A 26020-nucleotide genomic window follows, 5' to 3' on the forward strand; every position below is an offset into this window, starting at 1 on the left:
GGATCAGAGACTTGACTGGGCTGGGAGAAGCTGGGAAGCGTGGCTGGGATCTTTCCTGGGTGTCCCGCTCTGCAGACGTGGCTCTGAGTCACCACATCCTGCCTGGGAAAGTTTTGGGTCCCCACACTTTCATCGGAGCAGCCGGGCAGGGCTCCGGGATGGGCCTCAGAAGGTCCTGCTGGATTCCCTGTGGGAGCCAGGCCATCCCTAGGGACAAATCCGTGGGGCTGGGGGCCACAAACCCCCGTGTGCAGGCTGGAGCTGGGAGAGGGTGAAGCTCCACATCCTGCATTTTCCAGTGTGACTGGTGCTGGCTATTTTTAGTTGTCCAAATTAAGCTCGCCTTAAATGCTGTCTTTTGAGGTTTCTTTGAGGGAGGAGGCCTGGAGTGGTGTTATTTCCCAAGTGACTGATTGCTCTCCAATCTGACCCCAACTGGACTGGCCAAAAAAATGAAAGGAAGGACCAAAGCTGTGGCTGGGAAGTGTCTCCTCCCCGCAGAGCTGCGCCCGAGGGTGTTTCCTGAGTCAGCAGGATATTTCCTGGGGAAAAGAGAAAGTAAACAACATCCCCATGGGGAAATCCAGCTGGAAAATCTCATCCTGCTACCTGCTCTGGCATCCCCGAGGTGTGCTGTGCCCCTGGGAGCCGACCTGGCTGTTCCACTGGGTGTTAAATTCACGGGTTTCTCATCTCAGGGATGTTTTGGATTTATTGGAGCGTGCTGGGTGCTGGGTTGTGCTCCTAGAGGAGGTGGAAAAGGCTGGAACCACGGCTGGGGTGCTGAGATGCTGCTCCCTGTTTTGGGTGAGGCTCATCCAGAGGAGGCTGTCCTGCTGTCCATGGATTCTGCAGAATGGATACAGCCCATCCCATGGGCCCCAAACCCATCCTCTCCGTGCTCCAGCTCCATATCCACCACTGGATTCTCTTGTGCCAGCTCCTGACCCGCTGCCTTTCATCCCTTCCCATTCCCTGCTTCCCTTCTTGGCACTGTTTTCCCACCTCTCCCCGTCCTTGGATGCGCTCCGTGCCTGTCTCACCTCACTGGGCACCTGCTGGAGCATCCCCCACCCAGAGCTGGCTGCAGGAATGGCCTTTCCTCCCCTGCTTCCCCTCCCTCCCTCCCTGCAGCAGCAGCAGCAGCAGCAGCAGCAGCAGCAGCAGCCGGGCGTTTCCGTGCAGGTCAGCAGCCAGGGGATCCTCCGGCTCCTGCAGTCGGACGTGAAGTGCATGGAATCCCGGGAAGATGCTGCAGATGGAGTTTCTGCAGCGCCGGGGGGACGGGGCCCTGCGGCCCCAGGGGCTGGAGCGAGGAGCTGGAAGTGTTTCCTGGTGCTTCCAGGCTCGGGACTGTCCCTTTTCCCTGTGGGAAGGACAATGAGGGAGCCTCCCTTCCTCCTCCCACTCCCCCGGACGCAGCTGCCTGCACGCCTGGCCTTGTTGTGTCTCAGTCCCTGGGACCTGGCTGGGATCTGTCCCCTCTCGGGGTGATCCTTTGGGAACAGGGTCGCTGGGAAGGGATCCAGGAAAAGCCAGCAGGGAGCAGAGGGATTTTCCCAAATCTAAGCCTCCTTACCCAGGACCTGCCTCCCCTCGAGTGTGGGAGCAGCCAAGATGGTGCTGGGTGACCCCAGACAGTTCTGAGGGATCCCAAATAGTTTTGAGGGACCCCAGACAGTTCTGGGGGACCCCAACAGTGCTGGACAACCCCAATCCAAGCTCCCATCTTGAATTCCTGTTCTCCTTGTTATTCCAGGAGCAAACCCCCCTGCCCAGCCCCTGCCTGGGCTCTGTGGGAGGTGATGGAGAGGGTGAGGAAGGCCCCTGACACTGCAGGGAAAATGCTGGGGAAGGGAAGAGGAGCCAAAGGCTTGGGAATGGAGGGGATTCTGGCAGGCAGAGCAATCCCAGGCGGGACAGCTGGGCTGGAGGGGAATCCTGCCCGTGGGTTTGGCATTTTTCCATTGGGATGGGGAGAGGGAATCACAGCCTGAGCCACGGGTGTGTGTGTCCCTGCTGGGCACCAGTGTCTGGGGGATCCCTCATTGTGTTCCTGGGATCCCTTGCTGTGTTCCCATGGATCCCTCACTGTGTTCCTGGGATCGCTCACTGTGTCCCTGGGATCCCTTGCTGTATCCTCATGGATCCCTCGCTGTGTTCCCATGGATCCCTCACTGTGTTCCCATGGATCCCTTGCTGTGTCCCACAGATCCCTCACTGTATTGTCACGGATCCCTCACTGTATTCCAGGGATCCCTCACTGTATTCCATAGATCCCTCACTCTATTCCATGGATCCCCCACTCTATTCCATGGATCCCTCACTGTGTTCCCGGGATCCCCCACTCTATTCCATGGATCCCCCACTCTGTTCCCGGGATCCCCCACTCTATTCCGTGGATCCCCCACTCTGTTCCATGGATCCCCCACTCTATTCCATGGATCCCTCACTCTGTTCCTGGGATCCCTCACTCTATTCCGTGGATCCCCCACTCTGTTCCATGGATCCCCCACTCTGTTCCATGGATCCCCCACTCTATTCCATGGATCCCTCGCTCTGTTCCCGGGATCCCTCTCCCTTGGCTCCGGCGCCGCGCGGTGCCAGCGCCGTGCCCCTAACACCGGGATTTTCCCACTGATCTGGGCCCTATCGCTGCTAAAGCCGCAATTATCCCGGGATTAGCGCTGGTGCTTAGAGCCCCACCTGGGGCAGGGCCGGGCCGTGCCAGCGCCTCCCACGGCCCTGGCTCCGGCCAGGACAGAGGGGCCGGTGGCCACTGTCACCTCGGGTGACCCCAGCGCTGCTTTGTCCCTCTTGTCTGAAGGCTGGGCAGGGGCTGTGGGGCTTTGGGGGGCGTTATTTGGGGTGTCAGCCCCCCCAGCAGCGCCGTGTCCTTGTCCCTGTTGTGTCTGAGGTTGAGCTCGTCCAAGCAAGGCCGGGCTTGCAGCACCCTGGGATAGTGGGAGGTGTCCCTGCCCAGGGAATGGGATCAGCTTTAAGGTCTCTTTCATCCCAGTCCATTCTGGGATTCCATCCCAGCATCATTGCAGGTGTTTTTTTTGGGGGAGCTGGGATTTATGGCAAAACCATGCACGAGGGGCTGGGAAGGCCTCGGTCCCTCCTTGCAGAGGTGTGATGTGTGTGTCCGAGGGAAGGGCTATCCCAGTTTGCCGGGGTTACTGGTGCAGCTGGGAGGTGCTGGGAGGAGGGAACACGTGGGGTTGGATGTGGCATAAACAGGATGGCAGGTCAGGACTGGGCCGGGAGCGCCGGGCTGCGGGGCGGAGGTGAGGAGGTGGGGCTGGGAATGACAGGGCTGGGAATGTCAGGGATGGGAATATTAGGGCTGGGAATGTCAGGGTTGGGAATGTCAGGGTTGGGAATGTCAGGGTTGGGAATATTAGGGCTGGGAATGTCAACGTTGGGAATGACAAGGCTGGGAGTGTCAGGGTTGGGAATGTCAGGGCTGGGAATGTCAGGGTTGGGAATGACTGACAGGGCTGAGAATGTCAGGGTTGGGAATGTCAGAGTTGGGTCAGGGTTGGGAATGTCAGGGCTGGGAAGTTGGGAATGTCAGGGTTGGGAATGTCAGGGCTGGGAATGTCAGGGGTGGGAATATTAGGGCTGGGAATGTCAACGGTGGGAATGACAAGGCTGGGAGTGTCAGGGCTGGGAATGTCAAAGTTGGGAATGTCAGGATTGGGAATTACTGACAGGGCTGAGAATGTCAGAGTTTGGAATGTCAGGGTTGGGAATGACTGACAGGGTTGGGAATGTCAGGGTTGGGAATGACAAGGCTGGGAATGACAAGGCTGGCAATGTCAGGGTTAGGAATATCAGGGCTGGGAATGACTAACAGGGCTGGGAATGACACCCCAAACTCCACGGCTCCAGATTGGGGTGACAGCGGGTTGGCAGCAGGACAAAGTGCAATTTCAGGGAGCAAAGAGCCCCATCCAGTTGGAATCATGGCCCGTGATGGTGATGATGATGATGGTGGTGGTGGCTCTCCCCAACTCGTAGAATCAGCACTTAATTAAAGCCCGCTAACGGTTTTTAATTGCTCTGACTCCCCCTGAACGGGAGCGTGGTGCCTGCTCGGGATTAGGGCAGTGCCTGGTGGGAAGCACAGCTCGAACAAAGCTCCTCTCAAAAGCACATCCAGGGTTTTTCCAAGGTTTTTTTCCATCCCTCAGAGACAGTTCCTCCAAAACACCGGCGGGGTTCAGCTGGGCCGGGGTGTCGGGGTGGGGTGAGACCCTGTGGGTCACCCCCTGAGTGAGGGGTGCCCAGGGTGGTGCCAGCCTCTCCCACCCACCCGCCCTGGATCCCTCACGGTGCCTCCAGGCATTTCCCAGCCCCTTCCCTCCCAGCCTAGATTCGCTCCCATATTTATTTTCCAAGCTGATTCCTGCTGTTCACTCAAATCCTCGCCTCTGCCACCTCGGGGGGCCGGGGAAGGAGGACCCAGGGAGGCTCCCGGGGGTGGCTGTGCCCCCTCCCAGCTCATCCCAGCTCATCCCAGCTTTCCCTGCCCCTTGCCCTGCCCCTCCCCATGCTCTCCTGGCCCATCTGGCTCTCCCCTCCTATTTCTCCATATTTTCCAAGCTCTGATTTGCCTCTCCCGCCTATTTTTTTTTTTTTTTTTTTTTTTTTTTTTTGCGATCTCCACCACGGTACTTTTAATTTTTTTTTTATTTTTTTTCCCCCTTGCCGGGCGAGGGTCTGCATTTAAGATTTTGAGGATGGGGGTTCTTTTCTCCGGGATAAATATCGCCTTCCCCTGCTCGCCTGGCTCCCTTTAATTAGACTTCTTACTGCATGGAACAGTTCGCAGTTATATATGGAAAACAGCCCACACTTTCCCAGGAGCGGGGCATGTTGGGAAGGGAAACGGGAGCAGCCGGCGCGCTCTTCCCTGGGAGCCGCGTGTGTTTTTCCTATCGCTTTTCCCGACTTTATTTTTTTAACCCTTTGCAGCAGCGAAAAGCGCTCTCAGACCTTTTTTTTTTTTTATTTTATTTTATTTTTTTTTGCCCTTCTCCCATCTCTTGTTGCCGGCTTGTCCCTTAGAAAATCCCCGCTGGGATTGGGTTTGTTTGTTTTTTTTTTGGATGGAAAAATGTGGATTTAAGGCTGGAGGAGTGTGGGGAGAGGGATCGCAGCTAGCCGGGCTGGCAGGAGTTACGGGGTGGCCGGCAGGGATGTGATCCAGAGCGGGAATTCTCGGAGCTGGGAGCAGGGACACCCATCCCGGCTCACGTGGTGGCGGTGGCAGGAGGGGCATTGCTGTCCCCAGCCCTTCCCCGTGTCCCCAGGGCTGCTGCCACCCTCGGGAGCTGAGTGCTGGGGCGCCCTTCCCGCTCTGGAATTGTTGGGGTTCCCCTACAGCACATCTGCGATTCTTGGGGATCCCCTACTAGCACACCCACGGCTTTAGGGGATCCCCCAAATTTCCCTGTGCTGTCCCACCGGCTCCGCCTCTCCTGCCTCAGTTTCCCCCGCTGTGCTCCAGAGGGGCATTTTTGGGAGGGATTGCTGCCGGATTGGTTTTTTTCCCGCGGGATTCTTCAGGGAAGAGGAAGCGGCTCCGGCGGTGACAAGGTGAGCCACCAGGTGCCCCCCGCTGTCCCGGGGTGTCCTGGGCACCCCAAAACCCACGGGCTGCCCCTCTCCTCCTGCTGCCTGCCCGGAGCAGCAGATGCTTCCCCCGGCTGCTGCTGGAGGAAGTGACGGGCCCTATTTTCAGCCCCCAGGGATCTTCGGGGTAGGAATCCCCTGTCCCTGTGTAATCCTGCTAAAAATACCGTGCCTGTGTCCTCCTGTCCTGCCCGGTGGCTCTCCCGTCCCCTGAGCCTTGTTTTGCCTCTCAGACTGCCCCGTGCTCTGGGTTTGGTTTAATTCAAGCCGGGTTTACAGGCTGTGGGAAGGTGGGAGTGGGGATTGGTGGGATCTCTGCTCTTTGGGTGTGTGGGGAGGTGAGCTGGACACCAACTGCTCCCGGTGCTCCTGGGCTGACCCATCCCACAGGAGACTGGAAATGGCAGGAGCATCCCTGCCCTGGGCTGGGATAACCCAGGCTCTGCCCCAGCTCCTACCAAAGGACTGTCCTGGGATCCAAAAATCCAAAATCCTGGTTGGGGCAGTGCCCGGGAGCGGCTCTGGGGCAGAGGGCTCGGGGCTCCTCCCTCCTGCCCTCGGCCCTGTGGCCTCTGCTCCAGCCTGGCCAGCTCAGACACTGTCCCCAGCCTTCCCCTGGCCTCTCCTGCTCCTCTGGGGCCTCCCAGGACAGCATCCAAGAGCTGGGGCTGCAGAATCTCCCTGCCAATGGGATCCCCATCCTGCCCGGATTCTCGGGGTCACCTCCCTGCTGGGCAGGTGTGACCTGGGAGTGTCCAGGTGGCTCTGACAGGGCTGGGATGTGGCCGCTGCTCCGTGTCCATCCTGGAGTGCTGCCAGAGCAGCCCCAGGGCCTGGTTTGCTGCCTTGTTTTTATCCTGCAGTTCCGCTCCACAATTCCAAGCTGCCCAAATCCCAAAGCTCGGCTTTGGACTCGCTCTGGGCTGTGAATCAGAGCTAAGCCAAGCCCAGCGTGGGTCTGGAGGAGGGAGGAGAGGTGGAAACGGGGTGGGAGCTGCTGCTTGGACACCTCCCTGCAGCAGATCCACCTGGAGGGAAGGGAAGAGAGGAGAGAGGGGTCAGCCACTGCGTGCCAGCTGCTGCCACATCACCCATGGTGGCTTCCCAGTGCTCCCAGGCTGGGAAGAGCCCATTTCCTCATGCCAGGTGGGATGGAGGAGTGGACAAAACCTCCTGCTGGCATCCAGGACAATCCTCCCAAGGGCTGTGCCACTGTCACCGCCAGGGACCAGGTGAATTTGGGGAGAGAGGGACAGATGCAGAGCAAAGAGCGAGGCAGCCCAGCTCCTCCCTACCTGAGGGCTCCTGTGTAGAATCACGGAATTGCTGAGGTTGGAAAAGATCTTTAAGATTGTCAAGTCCAATCCTTGAGCCAGCAGTGCCAAATCCAGCACTACAGCATGTCTCTAAGCACCACATCTACATGTCCTTTAATGTCTTCTAGATGTTACACTCAGGTGTGACATCCATATTCTCTGATTTTGAAAGCCGTACTCTCTGATTTTGGTGATCAGACGATCACAACCAAAACCATTTGGTGTTAAAAGTACCAGGGCTGCTGGGGAGGTGGCAGAGGGGATGCTGTGCCCTTGCAGAGGGTGAGGCCTGCAGGTGTTTGCTGCTGCAGGAGGGGCTGGCTTTGCTCCCCATCCTCCTGCATTCCTGCACCGGCCGTGCTACCTTGTAAAGCACGAGAGAATAATGAGAGGAGCGGCGCTGATTTAGTGCAGGCGCCCGACAGAGAAATACCAAGGCCTTAGATGGAAACATTCCCCCTGACAGCTCGCCTGGAGGCTCCCTGCTTTTCCTTTGCTTCCACCCCCATGGAATTCCTGGGCTGCTGCACCCTGAGGCTCGGGGAAGCCCCGGCCGGGGGCGAGGGCAGATTCCTGACCCCCGGCACCGCCAGCTGCGCCGGTGGCTTTGGCACGTGGATGTGACGCTTTTGGAGGCTTGGACAGCGCGAGCCAGGGCTGTCACAGCCCCTGGTGGCAGCAGGCTCAGAGCTGTGGGGTTTGGGGGTTCAGAGCTGTGGGTTTGGGGGCTCAGGGGCGCGGATTTTGGGGCTCAGGGCAGCGGGATTTGGGAACTGCGTCGTGCATCGCAGCATCCATGCCAAGGCCGTGCCCAGCGTTCCGCCTCCAGCCTCTTCCCTGCCCTTTGCAGGAGTTAATTGCTGCCTTGGGCACGCCAAAACCCAGCAGTTTTCCAACGTCAATTAGCAGGAGGCAAAATAGGAGCAAAATGGGAGCCAGAGCAGCTGGAATGAGCGGGGTGGTGGCGGCCGCGTGAGTGCCCTGCAGGGTGGCGGCAGGGACATTCGTTTTGGGGAATGTCACCTCCTCCTGCCTTTTCCTTCTGCTTTCCCTGTGACCTTGGCCCTGCTGCCATCCCTCCTCTTGGCCTGCTAGGAGGAAGGAGAGGAGGAGGAGGGTGTGACACAGCCAGGGACGGGACAATGCTTCGGTGGCCTCCCCACCCTTGGTGTCACCTGCGTGGGGATGAGGGTCTGCGGCCAAGGGGGGTGACAGCCGGTTTGGGGACAGGCCCCCAGCCTTGTGCCCTGCACGTGTCAGCCCCGTGGCTGCGCTGCTGGCACCGGGAATGGTGCGCCTGGCACAGCCCTGTGGGAGGGAACACTACGGAGCTGTCACCGTGGGTGACGGTGACATCGCCGCTGACAGTGACACCGCGGGGCCAGCGGCTCGCTGCCGACAGCGTGTGGCACCCTGAGCCTGCGGTAGCCGGTGGCTTGTGGCGTGTCCCCTCCCTCGTCCCCAGCCCGGTGTCGCGGACAGGGAGCTGCGGAGGAGCCGCTTGGGAGACGGGAATTGTCACTCGCGGGACACGGGAATTGTCACTCGCGGGACACGGGAATTGTCACTCGCGGGACACGGGAATTGTCACTCGCGGGGACCCGCGGGGATGCGGGGCGAGGGGAGCCTGCCCTGCCCGCGGGGGCTGGAGAGGAGCAGCCTCAGGGGCCGGATCCCAACAGCGAATTCCCTGGGCTCCGCCACTGCTCCGTGTCTGCTTTGTCACTCGCTTTGTCACTCGGCTGGTGACTCAGTTTCCCTGGCACAGCGCTGCTGCTGCCGCGCTCCGTGAGGCCCCAGCGCTTCCTGGGCGTTTTCCTGCTCCTTTTCCAGGGCATTCCCCCCCTGTTTATTCCCCCCACCTGCGGGCTCCTTCCCCCCCTGCCCCCCAGGAACGAGGGGGTCTGGCTGTCACCGGCGTGTCCCCCGTGCCGGGATTTGGCTCTGGAGCATCCCCAGGGTGTGGCGGGGGTGGCACTGTGGGGTGCGGGGGTCCCCTCCGGGCAGGGCAGTGTCGCTGTCCCCACCCCTGGCGGAGGAAGCGGATGCTGCGGCGGGAGGAGGGGACATCCCGCGGGTGCCACAGGTGGCTGTCCCCGGGTGCCACCGCTTCTGCTTTCGGCACCTGCAGCCCCCCCGGGGCGAGGAGCGGGGCATGGCGACAGCGGCGTGACCGGGGGAAGGGGACAGGTCCTCCAGAGCTGGCACAGGGTCCCCGGGTGTCCGGGGGTCTGTCGCAGCCTGGCCTTGTCGCCTTCGCCTCTCCGTGGCACCAGGATGGAGGTTCCGCCACCGTGACCTTCTGCCACCCTGCCCCTCCTCCCCGAGGGTGACAATCCCGGCTGGGATGTCCCCTGGCCCTCCGAGCCAGCCCTGAGCATGAGGTTTGTCCCTGTGCGCCACCGCCGTGTCTCCTCCCCGCCGCAGGAGGTGACAGCCCCGCGGTGTCCCCTGCGGGTGGCCTCTCCCGGCGCCGGAGGGGTTAAGGAGGGAAGGCTTCCCTTGCCAGGGGTGTTGCTGGGAACAGGCAGGAGCAGGAGCGGGAGCCGCTGCCATCTGCACATTGCGATTTGGTGAGTGTGCAGGGGAGGGGCCCCCAGGGCCGCCGGGGCCCCCCCGCTGCCCGCGGGGCTCCGCGCCGGCTCCGGGGGGACCCCGGGGACACCGTGACACCCCCCCACGAGCCGCTGTCACCGCGGGCTGGGCGCCACCTGCTCCACGTGGCCGTGTCCTGGTGGGACAGGGACCCGGCTCAGCCCCGGCGTGGGGGTCGTGCCCCCTCCCCAGGTGCCCCCCTGTCCCCAAGGCTGTCACCTGTTGGCATGGGGCAGTGTGCCCAGGTCCCACATTCCCACTGGGAAGGGCTCTCCCCTGGCTCTGAGAGGCTGCAGGGGGGTCTGTCCCCTCCCCAGGTGCCCTCCCTGTCCCCAAGGCTGTCACCTGTTGGCATGGGGCAGTGTGCCCAGGTCCCAGTGCAGAGCCTGTGCCCGCATTCCCACTGGGAAGGGCACTCCCCTGGCTCTGAGGTGCTGCAGGGGGGTCTGTCCCCTTGTCCCCTCCCCAGGTGCCCTCCCTGTCCCCAAGGCTGTCACCTGTTGGCATGGGGCAGTGTGCCCAGGTCCCACATTCCCACTGGGAAAGGCTCTCCCCCGTCTCTGAGGGGCTGCAGGGGGGTTTGATCCTTCCCCAGCCCCCCAGCCCGGTGATGGCAGCACCCCGTGGGTCTCTCCCGGTGATCCCTCCCTGGACTCAGCCATTCCAGAGGATTTTCACCTCCCTGTGCCCCCCCAGCGCCGCTCCCGGGTGGGCGCAGCTGCAGGGCAGTGCGTGGGGTCTGTGCTGGGCAGGGGGAGCAGAGCAGCCTCTGCAGGGGCAGTTCCCACGGGCAGGGCAGGGCAGGTGCTCCAAGGCCGTTTTTCTGCTTTAATTGGCTGCTTTGGCTCCGTTTGTCCCTCTGGAGAACGGCTCTGGCCGTGCAGCCTCTCTCATCCCACTGCCGATGCAACTTCGGATTCCCAATGAGAAAAAAATCTCAAACCCGAGCCAAGGAAGGGTAATTCTGGGGGAGTTGATTTTTAAAATTTTTTATTTATTTATTTTTTTCCCTTCCTCCCCACTTGGCAACATAAACAGCATCCCTGACAGCTTTACATTGAGTTTGCCATGGCAACCTCCGGCAGCCAAGTGTTCCCAACACCCCATTCCCAAACTGGGAGAGGAGATGGACCCTGGTGGGTGCTGCTGAGAGGAGCAGAGTGTGGGGCTGGGATCCAGGTGCTTGGGGAAGGTGATCCCACCTTGATCCACCTGATCCGAGCTGGGATTTGTGGCTCTGGGCAGGGAATGTGGTGGCTGCTGATGCTTTTCCTCGGCCTGGTGGTGGGACATGTCCCAGCTGGGGCACGGATTTCATCAATGGAAGAACCTCCTGAGCTTGGGCAGGGATTGCTCCATCTCTGATCATCCGTGGGAGGAGGGAGCAGTGCTCCTGTCCGGGATCTGATCCGATGTCGTGAGGCAGGAGGATCCCTGTCCTTACCCAGGGACCCAGCCACGGCTGCTGCTGGCACGTGCCAGGCTCCTGGTGCCATCAGCAGTGCCACCAGCACGGCAGCAGGGCCACCCACGGCGTGGCTGAAGTTGCCACTTGTGGCATCTCCAGCTGATTCATTTTTCCTCGTCGCTTTTCCCCGAGGTTGAATCCGGCAGGTGCTGGGGCTGGGGTGGGCGCAGGCCACGCTGGGGCGGTGGCCCTGCCCGCGGGCACTGTCCCTGGCAGGACGGAGGTGCCGTGCTGCCGTTTATTATTCCGGGCAGGTTCAGCTGCAGCACCGGCTCCGCCGCTCCCCGCCAGCTCCTCCTGCCTGGAGCCCGCACGCTCCTTCCTCCCCTCACACTGCTCTTCTTCATCACCTCACACCCCTCTTCTTCCTCCCCTCACACTGCTCTTCTTCATCACCTCACACCCCTCTTCTTCCTCCCCTCACACTGCTCTTCTTCCTCCCCTCACACTGCTCTTCTTCCTCCCCTCACACTGCTCTTCTTCCTCCCCTCACACCCCTCTCCTTCCTCCCCTCACACCCCTCTCCTTTCTCCCATCACACCCCTCTTCTTCCTCCCCTCACATCCCTCTTCTTCCTCCCCTCACACCCCACCAGGCTCCAGGGTGGGTCCCCAGCTCAGGGATGGCATCTGGGAGGTGACACAGCTGCTGTCAGCTCAGCTCCTCTCCCACCGGGGCTGTTTTCTTCCCTTGTTCCTCTCCAGGGCCCGGGGGCTCTGGGAATGGATTCCCAGAGTGAAGGACAGGGCCTGCTGGGGTCACTGGGGCTCCTCAGAGCGATGGCTCTGACCCGGCTGGATCCTTCCCAGCCATCCCACACCTCGGTCCCAGGCTGGGACTGCAGGGTGGGACACAGGGATGGTGCTGGGTCCCTCCTTTCCCCCAAGAGCAGAATGAATTCCAGGCTGGAATATCATAGTGGGACACAGAGATGGTGCTGGGTCCCTCCTTTCCCCCAAGAGCAGAATGAATTCCAGGCTGGAATCTCATAGTGGGACACAGGGATGGTGCTGGGTCCCTCCTTTCCCCCAAGAGCAGAATGAATTCCAGGCTGGAATCTCACAGTGGGACATAGGGATGGTGCTGATCGCTGCCCCCTGAGCTCTGTCAGGGGTAATTAAGGGCTAGGCCATTACAGTATTAATTAACTGTCTCCCTCTTAACCTCTGAGCGCTCCTCAGACAGCGCCGTTGCTATGAAAGAGGAGGAAATGAGCGTGGTGGGGTGGGGGAATTAGCGTTTTTTCTCTTAATCAGCAGGAGCCTGCTTAATTGGGCCTGCCACCTCCTGCTTCCCGCTGCTGGGAGCTGCTGCCTTGCAGGGATGGATGAGCTCAGCTCCACCAGGAGCCGTGGGATAACGGGGCTGGGGATGGGCAGGGATCCCTGCTGGATGGGGCAGCAGCAACGCTCTGGCCCCAGGAGCTTGGGTGTCCCAGGAGCTGCAGTGTCCCCATCCCTGTGTCCCATCCCTGTGTCCCTATTCCTGTGTTCCCATCCTTGTGTCCTATCCCTGTGTCCTTGCATCCCTGTGTCCCTATTCCTGTGTCCTATCCCTGTGTCCAATCTCTGTGTCCCTATTCCTGTGTCCCCATCCTTGTGTCCTATCCCTGTGTCCCATTCCAGTGTCCCATCCCTGTGTTCTTACATCCCTGTGTCCCCATCCCTGTGTCCCCATCCCTGTCCCATCCCTGTGTCCCCATCCCTGTGTCCCTATTCCTGTGTCCCATCCCTGTGTCCCATCCCTGTGTCCTTCCATACCTGTGTCCCCATCCCTGTTCTCCCCATCCCTGTGTCCTATCCCTGTGTCTTTCCATCCCAGTGTCCCCATCCCTGTGTCCCCCCATCCTGCCCCGCTCCCCCACTCCCTGCAGCTGGGGCACAGGTCCCTCCCGAGGTGGGGACATTCTGGCGGTGTCACTGCTGTCCCCGAGGTGCAGTTGGTGCCTGTGGTGCCCTGATAGTGCCGGGAGCTGCCCTGGGGGTGCTGCTGGCAGGATAAGGAGGGCCAGGCAGGGGGGGTTTGCTTCTCTGGGGTTGTGCTGCCCCAGAGATTGAAAAGTCCCTGGGGCTGGAATTGGGGTAGTTTGGGATGGGGCAGTTTGGGGCAATCGTGGGGCTGGAATTGGGGTAGTTTGGGATGGGGCAGTTTGGGATGGGGCAGTTTGGGATGGGACAGTTTGGGACAGGCTTGGGGCTGGGATTGGGGCAGTTTGGGACAGCTCTGAGGCTGGAATCGGGGCAGTTTGGGATGAGGCAGTTTGGGACAGCTCTGAGGCTGGAATCGGGGCAGTTTGGGATGAGGCAGTTTGGGACAGCTCTGAGGCTGGAATCGGGGCAGTTTGGGACGGGGCAGTTTGGGATGGGGCAGTTTGGGGCAGTCCTGGGGCTGGAATTGGGCAGTTTGGGACAGCCCTGGGGCTGGAATCGGGGCAGTTTGGGATGAGGCAGTTTGGGATGGGACAGTTTGGGACAGGCTTGGGGCTGGAATTGGGGCAGTTTGGGACAGCCCTGAGGCTGGAATTGGGCAGTTTGGGATGAGGCAGTTTGGGACAACCCTGGGGCTGGAACTGGGGCTGTTCATGACATCCCTGTGCTGATTTGGTGCTTTTCTGTGGGCTTGGTGAGGGCTGGTGCCTCCCGTGTGTGCTGGGATCAGCCGTGGACATTGTCCCTCCTCCCTCCTGTCCTCCCCTGTCCCTCCCCAGCCTGCTCTGCCACCCCTGGGCCCCAGAGTGGCCGTTCCCTTGTTGATCTTTATTTATTTTGCCCTCAGAAAGATTTTATTTTCTCTCCATGAGAGCCTCCCCTCACAGCCTTTTTGCCTCTGGAGTGCCGGGAGCTTCCCTGGAGCTTGGGAACACAGCTAACCCTGGCTGACAAAAAGCCCTTTTTCCCTCTGGCCTGTGCTGTTCCCTCCATGTCCCTATTTGTCCCTAGAACTCTGAGACGCCAGCAGGGAATCCCAGCCCCCAAATCCCTGAGGAATGGGGGAGCTGTGGGATGCTCGTGGTCCTTGCCTGGCTTGGTTGAAGTGTTTTTGGGGCTCCCCTGTCCTCGCTGGGGGGTTGTGACCTGGGTGGCAGCTCTGAGGGACACTGAGAGCCACTCACTGCCCTCAGGGAGCCACCTTGGAACAGGTCATGACGGAAAAGCCTCGATTTCCGACAAACTCCCAGCTTTTGGTGGCTTCTCTGCCACTTCCCTCTTCTTTTTCGTGGTTCCTGTGGCATCTCCCAGCTGATGTAGAGCTGTGGGGTGCTGCAGCCCCTTTCCCATGGATATTGGGAGACTGGGATATTGGGACATTGGGATATTGGGATATCAGGATTTTGGAAATTTTGTATGTTGGAATATTGGGATATTGGGGTTTGGGGTTACTGGGATATTGGGATATCAGGATTTTGGGAATTTGGGATGTTGGGACATTGGGATATTGGGATTTTGGGGTACTGGGATATTTGGATATTGGGATATCGGGATATCAGGATTTTGGGAATTTGGGATGTTGGGACATTGGGATTTTGGGATATTTGGATATTGGGACATTAGGATATTTGGATATTGGGATATCAAGGTATGGGGACATTAGGACATTGGGATATTTTGATATTGAGATATCAGTGTGTTGGGATGTCAGGATATTGGGATATTGGGATCGTTCCCTACCTTCCAGCAGGGCGGGGAGCAATGCTCCAGCCCCCATGTCCTGCCCAGGGGAGGAAGCAGCTGTTTCCCACTGCTGAGGGGTATTTTTAACCCAAAATCAACGGCAGGGTTTGTCTGGGCTGAAAGTGAAGAACCACCTGGGCTCCTTTCCTGCCCGGCCCCGCAGCTGCCGTTTTTCCCTGCTCCACGCTCCGAGCTCAACTTCTCACCCAGGAATTTCTGCCCAAACCAAATTCTCCCTAAAAATCCCCACCTTGGGGTAGCACCACTCCCCTCTCCCGCCCCATGGCGCGCCTCACTCCTTCCCAAGCCCTCCTGACGCCGATATTTTTGTTTCCCACGGTTGTTTTCGCAGCTCCAGTTGCTGTGGTATCCAGTGAGCCCTCCTCCTCCTCCTCCTCCTCCTCCTCCCGCTGCAGGAGCTGCACGCCGGGCGTTGCTAAGGTCGCCTCCGCGGTAACATGCACATCCTGTTTACACCTTCATCCCGACAACTTGGGCTCGGATAGAGCCGCCCGTTCCCCCCGGGAAGCCCCCAGGGAAGGGGCCACACGGAGCATCCCCCCGGAGCCGCCGGAGCTGCGAGCGAGGCCGCCCCAGGAGCGCCGCGCCGGTGGCACCGTCACTGTGACAAGATGACGAACAACGTGGCCGACCACCACCCCGGGAACTCGGTGGCCGAGGGCAACCATGAGGGGGACTTTGGGTGCTCCTTGGTGGAGCTCAGGAACCTCATGGAGCTGAGGAGCGCCGAGGCCGTGGCCCGGATCAACGACTCCTATGGCGGCGTCCAGAACGTCTGCAAGAGGTTGAAGACGTCGCCGGTCGAAGGTGAGTGGCTCTGCCGTGGGCTGGGGTTGTCACCTCTGGGATTGTCAGCTCCACGATGGAGCCATGTGAAGGTGACACCTGAGGGTGATGGCTCCCAAGGTCTGGGGTTGTCACCTCCAGGATGAAGCCATGTGAAGGTGACGTCCAAGGGTGGTGGCTCCCAAGGTCTGGGGTTGTCACCTCCAGGATGGAGCCATGTGAAGGTGACATCCAAGGGTGATGGCTCCCATGGTCTGGGGTTGTCACCTCTGGGGTTGTCATCTTTGGGATGGAGCTGTGTGAAGGTGACACCTGAGGGTGATGGCTCCCAAGGTCTGGGGTTGTCGCCTCTAGGATGGAGCCATGTGAAGGTGACACCTGACAGTGATGGCTCCCAAGGTCTGGGGTTGTCACCTCTGGGGTTGTCATCTTTGGGATGGAGCCATGTGAAGGTGACACCTGAGGGTGATGGCTCCCAAGGTCTGGGGTTGTCACTTTTGGGATGGAGCCATGTGAAGGTGACACCTGAGGGTGATGGCTCCCAAGGTCTGGGGTTGTCGCCTCCAAGATGGAGCCCTGTGAAGGTGACACCTGACAGTGATGGCTCCCAAGGTCTGGGGTTGTCTCCTCCAAGATGGAACCCTGTGAAGGTGACACCTGAGGGTGATGGCTCCCAAGGTCTGGGGTTGTCACCTCCAAGATGGAGCCCTGTGAAGGTGACACCTGACAGTGATGGCTCCCAAGGTCTGGGGTGTCTCCTCCAAGATGGAGCCATGTGAAGGTGGCACCTGACAGTGGTGGCTCTCAAGGTCTAGGGTTGTCACCTCCAAGATGGAGCCCTGTGAAGGTGACACCTGATAGTGGTGGCTCCCAAGGTCTGGGGTTGTCACCTCTGGAACAGAGCCATGTGAAGGTGACACCTGAGGGTGGTGGCTCCAGTGGCCATCCCGGTCTGGGGTTGTCACCTCTGGAACAGACCCATGTGAACATGGTGCTGGAGGGTGGTGGCTGTCTTGTGGTCTGGGGTTGTCACTTTTGGGATGGAGCCATGTGAAGGTGACACCTGAAGGTGGTGGCTCCAGTGGCCATCCCGGTCTGGGGTTGTCACCAGTGGATAGAGCCACACGAAGGACACATCCAAGGGTGGTGGCTCCAGTGGCCATCCCGTGGTCTGGGGTTGTCACCCCTGGGATTGTCAGCGATGTGGGATGGGGTGAGGAGCTCCTCCCCACAGCGCAGGTGCTGCTCCAGCCGTTCCCTGTTTAATCATTTACGGAGTTACGGGAGGGGAGGTGTAAAGGTTGGAGGGTGCTGGTGAGGTGGCCGGGTGGCACCTGCAGCTGGTGGTGACACTTAGGGCAAGGGGCAGGGACAGTGCATCCCCAAAAGGGGTGGGGGATGCACCCAGGGATGTAGAGATGGGCCCAGGTCCCTCCTGGTCTGAGGATGCTCCAAGGAAATCCTGGGCAGCACAGCTGGAGTGGTGGCAGTGACATCTGGGGTCACCTCTGGGAAGGCCTGAGGGTGTCACCTCTGCCCTCACGGGCTGGGCTGGCTTTTGGGGCTGGTGGCACTGGGGGTGCCTTGGCACAGCAGTGGAGCCTTCCCTGGCACTGAGGGGGTGCAGGGGGCAGAGAGCCCCTGATTCCAGCTCTGAGGGGTTTCCTGGAGCTGTGGGATGGGCACTTGGCCCTAAAGCTGTGGCATGGGGACACAGCCCTGCAACTGTGGCATGGGGACTCGATCCTAAAGCTGTAGGATGGGGACTCGATCCTAAAGCTGTGGGATGGGGACTCAGCCCCGGGGCTGTGGGATGGGGACATGGCTGTGACAATCTGTGGGATATTTTTAGTGCTGCAAGGGGGGGATTTGCAGCTTTCCAGCTGCGAGTGGGACCGGGAAGGAGAGACAATATCGGGATGTCGTTAGAGCAGGGGGGGAGCTCCCGGTGGAAATACAAAGCCCAGGTCACAAAACAATGTGCTCAGCGCTGCCAAAGTGGGGTCACGCTGCTGTGGGGCGGGAGGAGAGGCAGGAGGAGAACCCAAAAGGCTCTTTTAGGGCAGGTGAAGGGTTCAGTCCCACCCCGATGCCCCTGGCACGTCCCTCCCGTGGAGCTGAGCTGCCCCAAATCCCAGAGAGCAAAGAAAGGTTCTCTGCTCCAGATCCTCGGGGGTTTTTTGGAAGAGCAAATTCCCGAGGGAACCTGTGGCACCTCTGTCTGACCCCGCTGAGCGGGGAGCACATCCCAGCTCTGTGTCCCTGCTCCCAGGTGTTTGTCCCCATGCCCATTCTCGCTGTCCCTCTGCTGATCACCCCGCTGGGGTGGCACAGGCCTTGTCCTCCTGTGTGTCACCAGGAGGGCCAGCCCGGGGTGTCCTGCCAGCGCCCCTGTCCCCTGTAGGATCCGTGCCCTGGAGTGCTCTGATCCCACCGGGATCCTGTGGCTCCTGACCCTCGGTGCCACCCGGTGCTGCAGGACTGGCTGTCCCCTCTCCAGCCTGGCGCTGTCCTCGTGGCAAACGCTGGCCACGGTCCCCCAGAGCCGCCTTGGGTGGCCATTGGGGTCCCCACCCCCGGCGTCACTTTGGGGTCTGCTGGTTCTGGCAGCTCCAGCTGTGCCCCTGGAGGTGCCAGCAGACCCCAACCCCTCGGGGCAGCTCCCAAAGTGGCTTTGGGGTGGCGTGGGGTGTCCCACAGCCGTGAGCGGGCGGTGGCTCCGCTGAGTCACGGTGTCCCCTGGGTGCCAGCACAGCCTCCCTGACTCAGCTGCCGCCCCCAGCCCCATTCCTGCGGGGGGGCTCCTCGTGCCACCCCACAGCCACTGTCCCCAGGCAGATCTGGCACTGGTGACAGCTCCCTGCTGTCACGTGTGGCCTCCACCCAGCGTTTCTGCCCCATTTTCCGTGCTGATCCCGACCCCAGAGTCTGCAGTGTCCCCAGGGCTGCTGCTCTTTGTCACCTTCTAATCGGCTCCCCAGACCCTGCAGTGGCATTTGGGTGGCACGGGCTCTTTGTCACCCTCCCTGTGACAGCACAGAGCCATCGAACCCCCTAATTCCCCGGGGAGAGTGGGGGACAGCTCTGGGATCATTCCCAGGGGTGGGATCTGCTTTGGGATCCCTGGCTGTGGGACCGTCCTATGTCCCCATGTGTCCCCACGTGTGTCCCCACGTGTGTCCCCGCAGCTCCGTGGCCATGAGCCGCATTTTCCACCCTCTGGTGGGGAATGAGGCCGGGACATCCCAGGATCCTGCTCAGCCTCCTCGTCACGGCTGGGTGGGGACACCGAGGCTGCTCTGCCAGCTGCCAGCTGTCCCCTCCCTGCAGCTGGGCTGGGTGGGATCGATCCTGCAGCTTCCTCCTGCTGCAGGGACACGGGGCTGGCAGGGAGGTGTCCCCAAAGTGACATGGGGCTGGCAGGGGGTGTCCCCAAAGTGACACAGGGCTAGCATGGGGTGTCCCCAAAGTGACATGGGGCTGGCAAGGGGGTGTCCCCAAAGTGACACGGGGCGAGCATGGAGGTGTCCCCAGAGTGACACGGGGCTGGCAGGAAGGGCATCCCCTGGAATGACAGAGTGCTGGCAGGGAGGTGTCCCCCCAGAGTGACACGGGGCTGGCAGGGGGTGTCCCCAGAGTGACAGGGGGCTGGCAGGGAGGTGTCCCCTGGAATGACTCGGAGCTGTCCCCTGAGTGCAGGGCCGGGGTCCCCTGTCACTGCCAGGCTGCTCCAGGCACCACCGGGATGTGCCCAGGGCCATTCCGGGAGCATCCCGGGACCTGGCAGTGGCCCTGGGGACATCTTAAGGTGGAGAAGGGTGGCGGGGGGGGGTCCCTTAAGGTGGTGCTGGGGACACGGCTGTGTCACACTGCCACTGTCACCATCGCTGCCTGGCAGGCTCTGAAGGGGCTCAGGCTCCCTTTTTTCCCCCATTATTCCCTATTTCCCCCATCCTCAGTCCCAGCTCCGTGTCCTGCTGTGTCCCACCCTTTTCCTGCACTCCAGCCCAAATCCCACCTGGATCTGCCCCATTCCCAAACCCCAGCTCAGATCTGCCCCATTCCAAATCCCAGCTCAGATCTGCCCCATTCCCAAACCCCAGCTGGGATCTGCCCCATTCCCAAAACCCAAGTCAGATCCAGTGTCCCCAGGGCTGGGAGAGGCTCCCAGGGGCTGCCAGGGACAGGGCTCAGGTGGCCACGGGTGCCAGAATTGCCCAGAATTGCCCGGATTTTCCCAGAATTGCCCGGATTTGCCCAGATTTATGGCTCATTTGATGTAAACAAGGCTGCTGGTGCCAGCTGGCAGCACCTGGGCACTCGCCAGGCTGCAGCCTGGTGTCCCCTGCCCGGGGGTGACAGTGGCACTCTCCAGGCTGCAGCCTGATATATTATTTCTTTGTTTATATTTTGGTTTATTTAGTTATTTATTTACTTATATTTTGGTTTATTTGTATTTTGATTTGTTTATATTTTATATATTTCTGTTTTATCTTGTAATGCATTATTTATTTCATTAATTCATTCATTTGTTGATACTTTATTTATTTATATTTTACTTATTTGTTTCTTTATACTTTCTTTATTTTTATTTTATATCTTATTTAATTATATTTTAGTTATTTATACTTTATTTATACTTTATGTATTTTACATAATTTATGTGTATATATTTCATTTATTTATAGTTCAATTCTTATATTTTGGTTTATTTGTATTTTGATTTGTTTATATTTTATATATTTCTGTTTTATCTTTTAATGCATTATTTATTTAATTAATTCATTAATTTGTTGATACTTTATTTATATTTTACTTATTTGTTTCTTTATACTTTCTTTATTTTTATTTTATATCTTATTTAATTATATTTTAGTTGTTTATACTTTATTTATACTTTATGTATTTTACATAATTTATGTGTATATATTTCATTTATTTATAGTTCAATTTTATTTATTTCACTTATCTGTTTATACCTCATTTATTTCTATTTCATTTATTTCTTTTATTGATGCCTCTATACTTTATTTATTTACATTTTATTTATTTACTCCTTGTCTCCCCGCTGCCAGCACCTCACATTCTCTAGGGCAAGCAGAGAGCTGCTCCTGGATGAATTCCACAGGGACAAGAGTGGGATTTACCCTCATCCCTGCTTTCCCCACCCCTCCAGGCCTGTCTGGGAACCCCACGGACCTGGAGAAGCGGCGCCAGGTCTTCGGCCAGAACTTCATCCCCCCCAAGAAGGCCAAGACGTTCCTGCAGCTGGTGTGGGAGGCGCTGCAGGACGTGACGCTGATCATCCTGGAGATCGCAGCCATCATCTCCCTGGGGCTCTCCTTCTACCACCCCCCGGGAGGGGACAACGAGCGTGAGTCCCAGGCCTGGCCACTCGGCTCTGCCCCCTTCCCTGGGGAGCAGGGCTTTGGGATCTGCCCCCTTCCCTGGGGAGCAGGGCTTTGGGATGAGGACTCTGGGATCTGCCCCCTTCCCTGGGGAGCAGGGCTTTGGGATCTGTCCCCTTCCCTGGGGAGCAGGGCTTTGGGATCTGCCCCCTTCCCTGGGGAGCAGGGCTTTGGGATGAGGACTCTGGGATCTGCCCCCTTCCCTGGGGAGCAGGGCTTTGGGATCTGCCCCCTTCCCTAGGGAGGAGGGGTTTGGGATCTGCCCCCGTCCCTAGGGAGCAGGGCTTTGGGATCTGCCCCCTTCCCTAGGGAGGAGGGGTTTGGGATCTGCCCCCTTCCCTGGGGAGCAGGGCTTTGGGATCTGCCCCCTTCCCCGGGGAGCAGGGCTTTGGGATGAGGACTCTGGGATCTGCCCCATTTCCTGTGGGAGCAGGAATTTGGGATGGGCACTCTGGGATCTTCCCTGTGGGGACATCCTGGGTTCTGCTCTATTCCTTGTTGGGGCACTCTGGGATCTGCCCCATTCCCTGTCGGAGCAGGGGTTTGGGATGAGGGTGTTGGGTGGTGGCATCTCCCCATCCTTGGGGTCCTTGGGAGAGGACCAATTATCCAATGGGGAATTCTCTCCAGGCAGTGTGTGGGGTTATCCCATGGGAACTCTCTCCTGGGCAGTGTGTGGGGTTATCCAAGCAGGAATTCCCTGCTCCAGGCAGTGTGTGGGGTTATGCAATGGGGAATTCCCTTGTGTGGGGTTATCCCATGGGAACTCTTTCTCTTGGGCAGTGTTTGGGGTTATCCAAGCAGGAATTCCCTGCCCCAGGGAGTGTGTGTGATTATCCCATGGGAATTCTCTTGTGTGGGGTTATCCCATGGGAATTCTCTTGTGTGGGGTTATGCCATGGGAGCTCTCTCCAGGGCAGTGTACGGGGTTATCCAAGCAGGAATTCCCTGCTCCAGGCAGTGTGCGGGGTTATCCCATGGGAGCTCTCCCGTGTGGGGTTATCCCATGGGAGCTCTCTCGTGCAGGGTTATCCCATGGGAGCTCTGTCAGGCAGTGTGCGGGGTTATCCCATGGGAGCTCTCCCATACGGGGTTATCCCATGGGAGCTCTCCCGGGCGGGGTTATCCCATGGGAGCTCTCTCTGGGCAGTATGTGGGGCTATCCCATGGGAGCTCTCTCTGGGCAGTATGTGGGGCTATCCCATGGGAGCTCTCTCTGGGCAGTATGTGGGGCTATCCCATGGGAGCTCTCTCTGGGCAGTATGTGGGGCTATCCCATGGGAGCTCTCTCTGGGCAGTATGTGGGGCTATCCCATGGGAGCTCTCTCTGGGCAGTATGTGGGGCTATCCCATGGGAGCTCTCTCTGGGCAGTATGTGGGGCTATCCCATGGGAGCTCTCTCTGGGCAGTATGTGGGGCTATCCCATGGGAGCTCTCTCTGGGCAGTATGTGGGGCTATCCCATGGGAGCTCTCTCTGGGCAGTATGTGGGGCTATCCCATGGGAGCTCTCTCTGGGCAGTATGTGGGGCTATCCCATGGGAGCTCTCTCTGGGCAGTATGTGGGGCTATCCCATGGGAGCTCTCTCTGGGCAGTATGTGGGGCTATCCCATGGGAGCTCTCTCTGGGCAGTATGTGGGGCTATCCCATGGGAGCTCTCTCTGGGCAGTATGTGGGGCTATCCCATGGGAGCTCTCTCTGGGCAGTATGTGGGGCTATCCCATGGGAGCTCTCTCTGGGCAGTATGTGGGGCTATCCCATGGGAGCTCTCTCTGGGCAGTATGTGGGGCTATCCCATGGGAGCTCTCTCTGGGCAGTATGTGGGGCTATCCCATGGGAGCTCTCTCCGGGCAGTGTGCGGGCAGTCCTCGGGCGGCGTGGAGGACGAGGGCGAGTCGCAGGCGGGCTGGATCGAGGGCGCTGCCATCCTGTTCTCCGTCATCATCGTGGTGCTGGTGACGGCCTTCAACGACTGGAGCAAGGAGAAGCAGTTCCGGGGGCTGCAGAGCCGCATCGAGCAGGAGCAGAAGTTCACGGTGATCCGCAAGGGCCAGGTGATCCAGATCCCCGTGGCCGAGATCGTGGTGGGAGACATCGCCCAGATCAAGTACGGTGAGTGGGGCTGGAGCTGTGCTTCCCCTGGGATCCTGCTCCCTGCTTCTCCAGACCTTCTTCCCTGAGGACAAGCAGCTCCTCTGGTGGCTCCATGAAAATGCTGCCATGGAGGTGATGGAGCTCCACTCACCTTCTCTTTTTGGCCTGGAGCTGTGATGAGCTTTGAACTGCATTGGAATTAATTTATTTTATTAGTTTGCGTTAGTTTATTTTCCCAACATTGCCCCTGCTGAGGTTATTTCCTTATCCAGGAGATGTCGAGGAATATTTCCTTGGCCAGGAGATGTTGGGGAGTGTTTCCTTATCCAGGAGGTTTTGGGGAACATTTCCTCATCTAGGAGATATTGGTGGATATTTCCTTATCCAGGAGATGCTGGGGTGTATTCCGTTATCCAGGAGATGTTGAGGAATATTTCCTTATCCAGGAGGTTTTGGGGAGCATTTCCTTATCCTGGAGATGCTGGGCAATATTCGCTTATCCAGGAGTTGTTGGGGAATATTCTCTTAGCCACAAGATGCTGAGGAATATTTCCTTATCCAGGAGTTCTTTGGGGGAGCCAAACCAGGAGGAGCATTTCCTCATCCAGGAGATGCTGGGGAATATTTCCTTATCCAGGATCTCTTGAGGAATATTCTGTTATCCAAGAGATGTTGCTGGATATTTCCTGATCCAGGAGTTCATGGGGAATATTCTGTTATCCAGGAGATGTTGCTGGATGTTTCCTCATCAGGAATTTGTGGGGAATATTCTGTTATCCAGGAGATGCTGGGGAATATTTACCCAGGAGTTGTTGGGGATTATTTCCTTGGCCTGGAGGTACTGGTGGATGTTTCCTTATCCAGGAGCTGCAGCCCTTGGGATCAATCAGACCCTGCTCCTCATTTCCCAGGGGGAATATTCCTCCCATTCAGGAAGGAGATTGATCCAACACAGTGTTTGTTTTCCCAAGGGCCCGATTCCATACTTGGCAGGTGGATACGGTGGATTTTGGATGCATCAGGAGCTCTGGGAAGGATTCATTAAAACCAGATGGGGAAGCACTGAGCAAAATCCTCCCCAGGAGCCTCCAGTGAGGATTTGGGAGCTCTTGGATTTCATCTGATTGCACCTGTCCCTTACAAACCTCCCTCCAGAGCTGCTCTGAGCCCGAGTTTTGGATCCTTTTGGAGCATTCCTGTGGCATGCAGCAGGCAGGGCTGAGCCCAGGCCGGGCTGATCCCTGGTTTTCCTCCTCTCCAGGTGATCTCCTGCCTGCAGACGGGATCCTCATCCAGGGCAATGACCTGAAGATAGACGAGAGCTCGCTGACCGGGGAGTCAGACCAGGTGAAGAAATCCATGGATAAAGACCCCATGCTGCTGTCAGGTGAGGGTTTTGGGGTGGATGCAGAGCTGGGGTGATTTTGGGCTGGGATCAGGGTGGGCTCTGCTCTCAGGGAGGTGTCCAAGGCCAGGCTGGACAGGGCTTGGAGCAATCTGGGAGAGGGGAAGTTGTCCCTGCCCGTGGCAGGGGGTGGAACAGGGTGGGGTTGAAGGTCCCTTCTGAGCCAAACCAGTTTGGGATTCTGTGGGATGGGACTGGGAGTCTCACCTGTGTGCCCATGGCATTCCTGCCCTGCCAGGTACCCACGTGATGGAGGGCTCGGGCAGGATGGTGGTGACTGCCGTGGGCATCAACTCCCAGACAGGGATCATCTTCACCCTCTTGGGAGCAGGAGAAGGTGACGAGGAGAAGAAAGTGAAGAAAGGTAAGAAAATGCCCTGAACCTGCCTTTTCCCTCCTTTCTCCCTTTCCTGGGAAGCATCCACAGGCTCCTCCCCACATCGGGGTCAGCTGGAAGAGGGAGAGGTTGGGGGTCCCTCCCTGTCCCCTCCACCTGGTCCCCCCGTGCTCCCAGATCTCTTTGGGACCCTTCTCCAGCGCCCTGCTCTCCATCCTGGAGCTGTGGGTGGGGGGATCAAGGATCCCCCGGGAAGAGGGGCCGGTGGCAGCTCCCCTGCACTGCTCCTTGCCCACCCCGTGGTGGTGGGAAGGTGAGTCCTGGGTGCCCACAGGGTGGTTTTAGCCCATCCAAATCCTGCAGGACTTGGCTGAGGATCTCCTGAGCATTCCCTGATCTCCCTGGGGGAAAGGAGGGGATGGCAGGAGGCAGAGGAGGGGTGGGACAGCAGCCAGGCCGAGGTGTTCCCATCGTGCTGGGACTGGAGCGCTCTGCTGTCTCAGCTTTCACATCCAGCAGCTAATTCCCTGCTGGGGAAGCTCCCTGTGTCCCTGATGCCCTGCTCAGCAGGTTTGGCCTCACCGGGATCAGGCGCTGGCAGCGGCATCAGGCTGGCACTGCCAGCTGCTCCGGCATCCCCGCGCCAGGGAGCCCTTCCCGGGAGGCGATGCCAGGCGGGAGAGGCTCCCGGGCTGTGCTGGCTGCCAGCTGCCAGCTCTGCAGCTGGATCCTGCCTTCCCCAGCTCCAGAGCTGGATCCTGCCTTCCCCAGCTCCAGAGCTGGATCCTGCCTTCCCCACCTCCGGAGCTGGATCCTGCCTTCCCCACCTCCAGAGCTGGATCCTGCCTTCCCCAGCTCTGAGCTCTGGGTGTGGATCCTGCCTTCCCCAGCTCTGGATGTGGATCCTGCCTTCCCCAGCTCTGGATGTGGATCCTGCCCTCCCCACCTCCAGAGCTGGATCCTGCCTTCCCCAGCTCTGGAACTGGATCCTGCCTTCCCCAGCTCCAGGGCTGCCAGGATTTGGGAGCTGTGGAGCTCCAGGGTTCGGCTGCCACCACGGAGGTGGCAGGATGAGAAGCCCTGGGAGTGGCACTGGAATGGCACTGGGAGCCACCCAGTGCTTGCAGCTTTCCCAGCCTTCAAGCTCAATGGATTTGGGAGCAGAGCAGGCCAGGGCGTGCCACCAGTTTGTCCCCACTGGAGCTGTGGGGTGACATAAAGCCCTTGTCACCTGAGGCTGTCTGAGGTGCACCCCCATGTGCCACCTGGACAGATTT

At 59.0% G+C, this 26020-nt stretch overlaps 1 protein-coding gene across 11 annotated transcripts in view; it reads left to right on the forward strand.

The window, feature by feature from the left end:
• The window catches only part of ATP2B4 (ATPase plasma membrane Ca2+ transporting 4), a 58938-nt gene that overhangs the window by 6955 nt on the left and 25963 nt on the right, over window positions 1-26020 (forward strand). For 10 of the 11 annotated variants that reach the window (XM_041422497.1, XM_041422488.1, XM_041422499.1 and 7 more), the window contains exons 2-6: window positions 15046-15521; window positions 20677-20874; window positions 22762-23019; window positions 24263-24388; window positions 24645-24770. In XM_041422497.1, the coding sequence (XP_041278431.1) occupies window positions 15326-15521; window positions 20677-20874; window positions 22762-23019; window positions 24263-24388; window positions 24645-24770 (904 nt within the window). In that variant the 5' untranslated portion in view covers window positions 15046-15325. Of the gene's footprint in view, window positions 1-5139; window positions 5608-15045; window positions 15522-20676; window positions 20875-22761; window positions 23020-24262; window positions 24389-24644; window positions 24771-26020 lie in introns of those variants that run through there. The other variant, XM_041422492.1, reaches the window with a different exon arrangement.

The sequence above is a fragment of the Onychostruthus taczanowskii genome, unplaced genomic scaffold (assembly GCF_017590055.1).
Source record: "Onychostruthus taczanowskii isolate IOZ18803 unplaced genomic scaffold, ASM1759005v1 scaffold74, whole genome shotgun sequence".
Lineage (NCBI taxonomy): Eukaryota > Metazoa > Chordata > Aves > Passeriformes > Passeridae > Onychostruthus > Onychostruthus taczanowskii.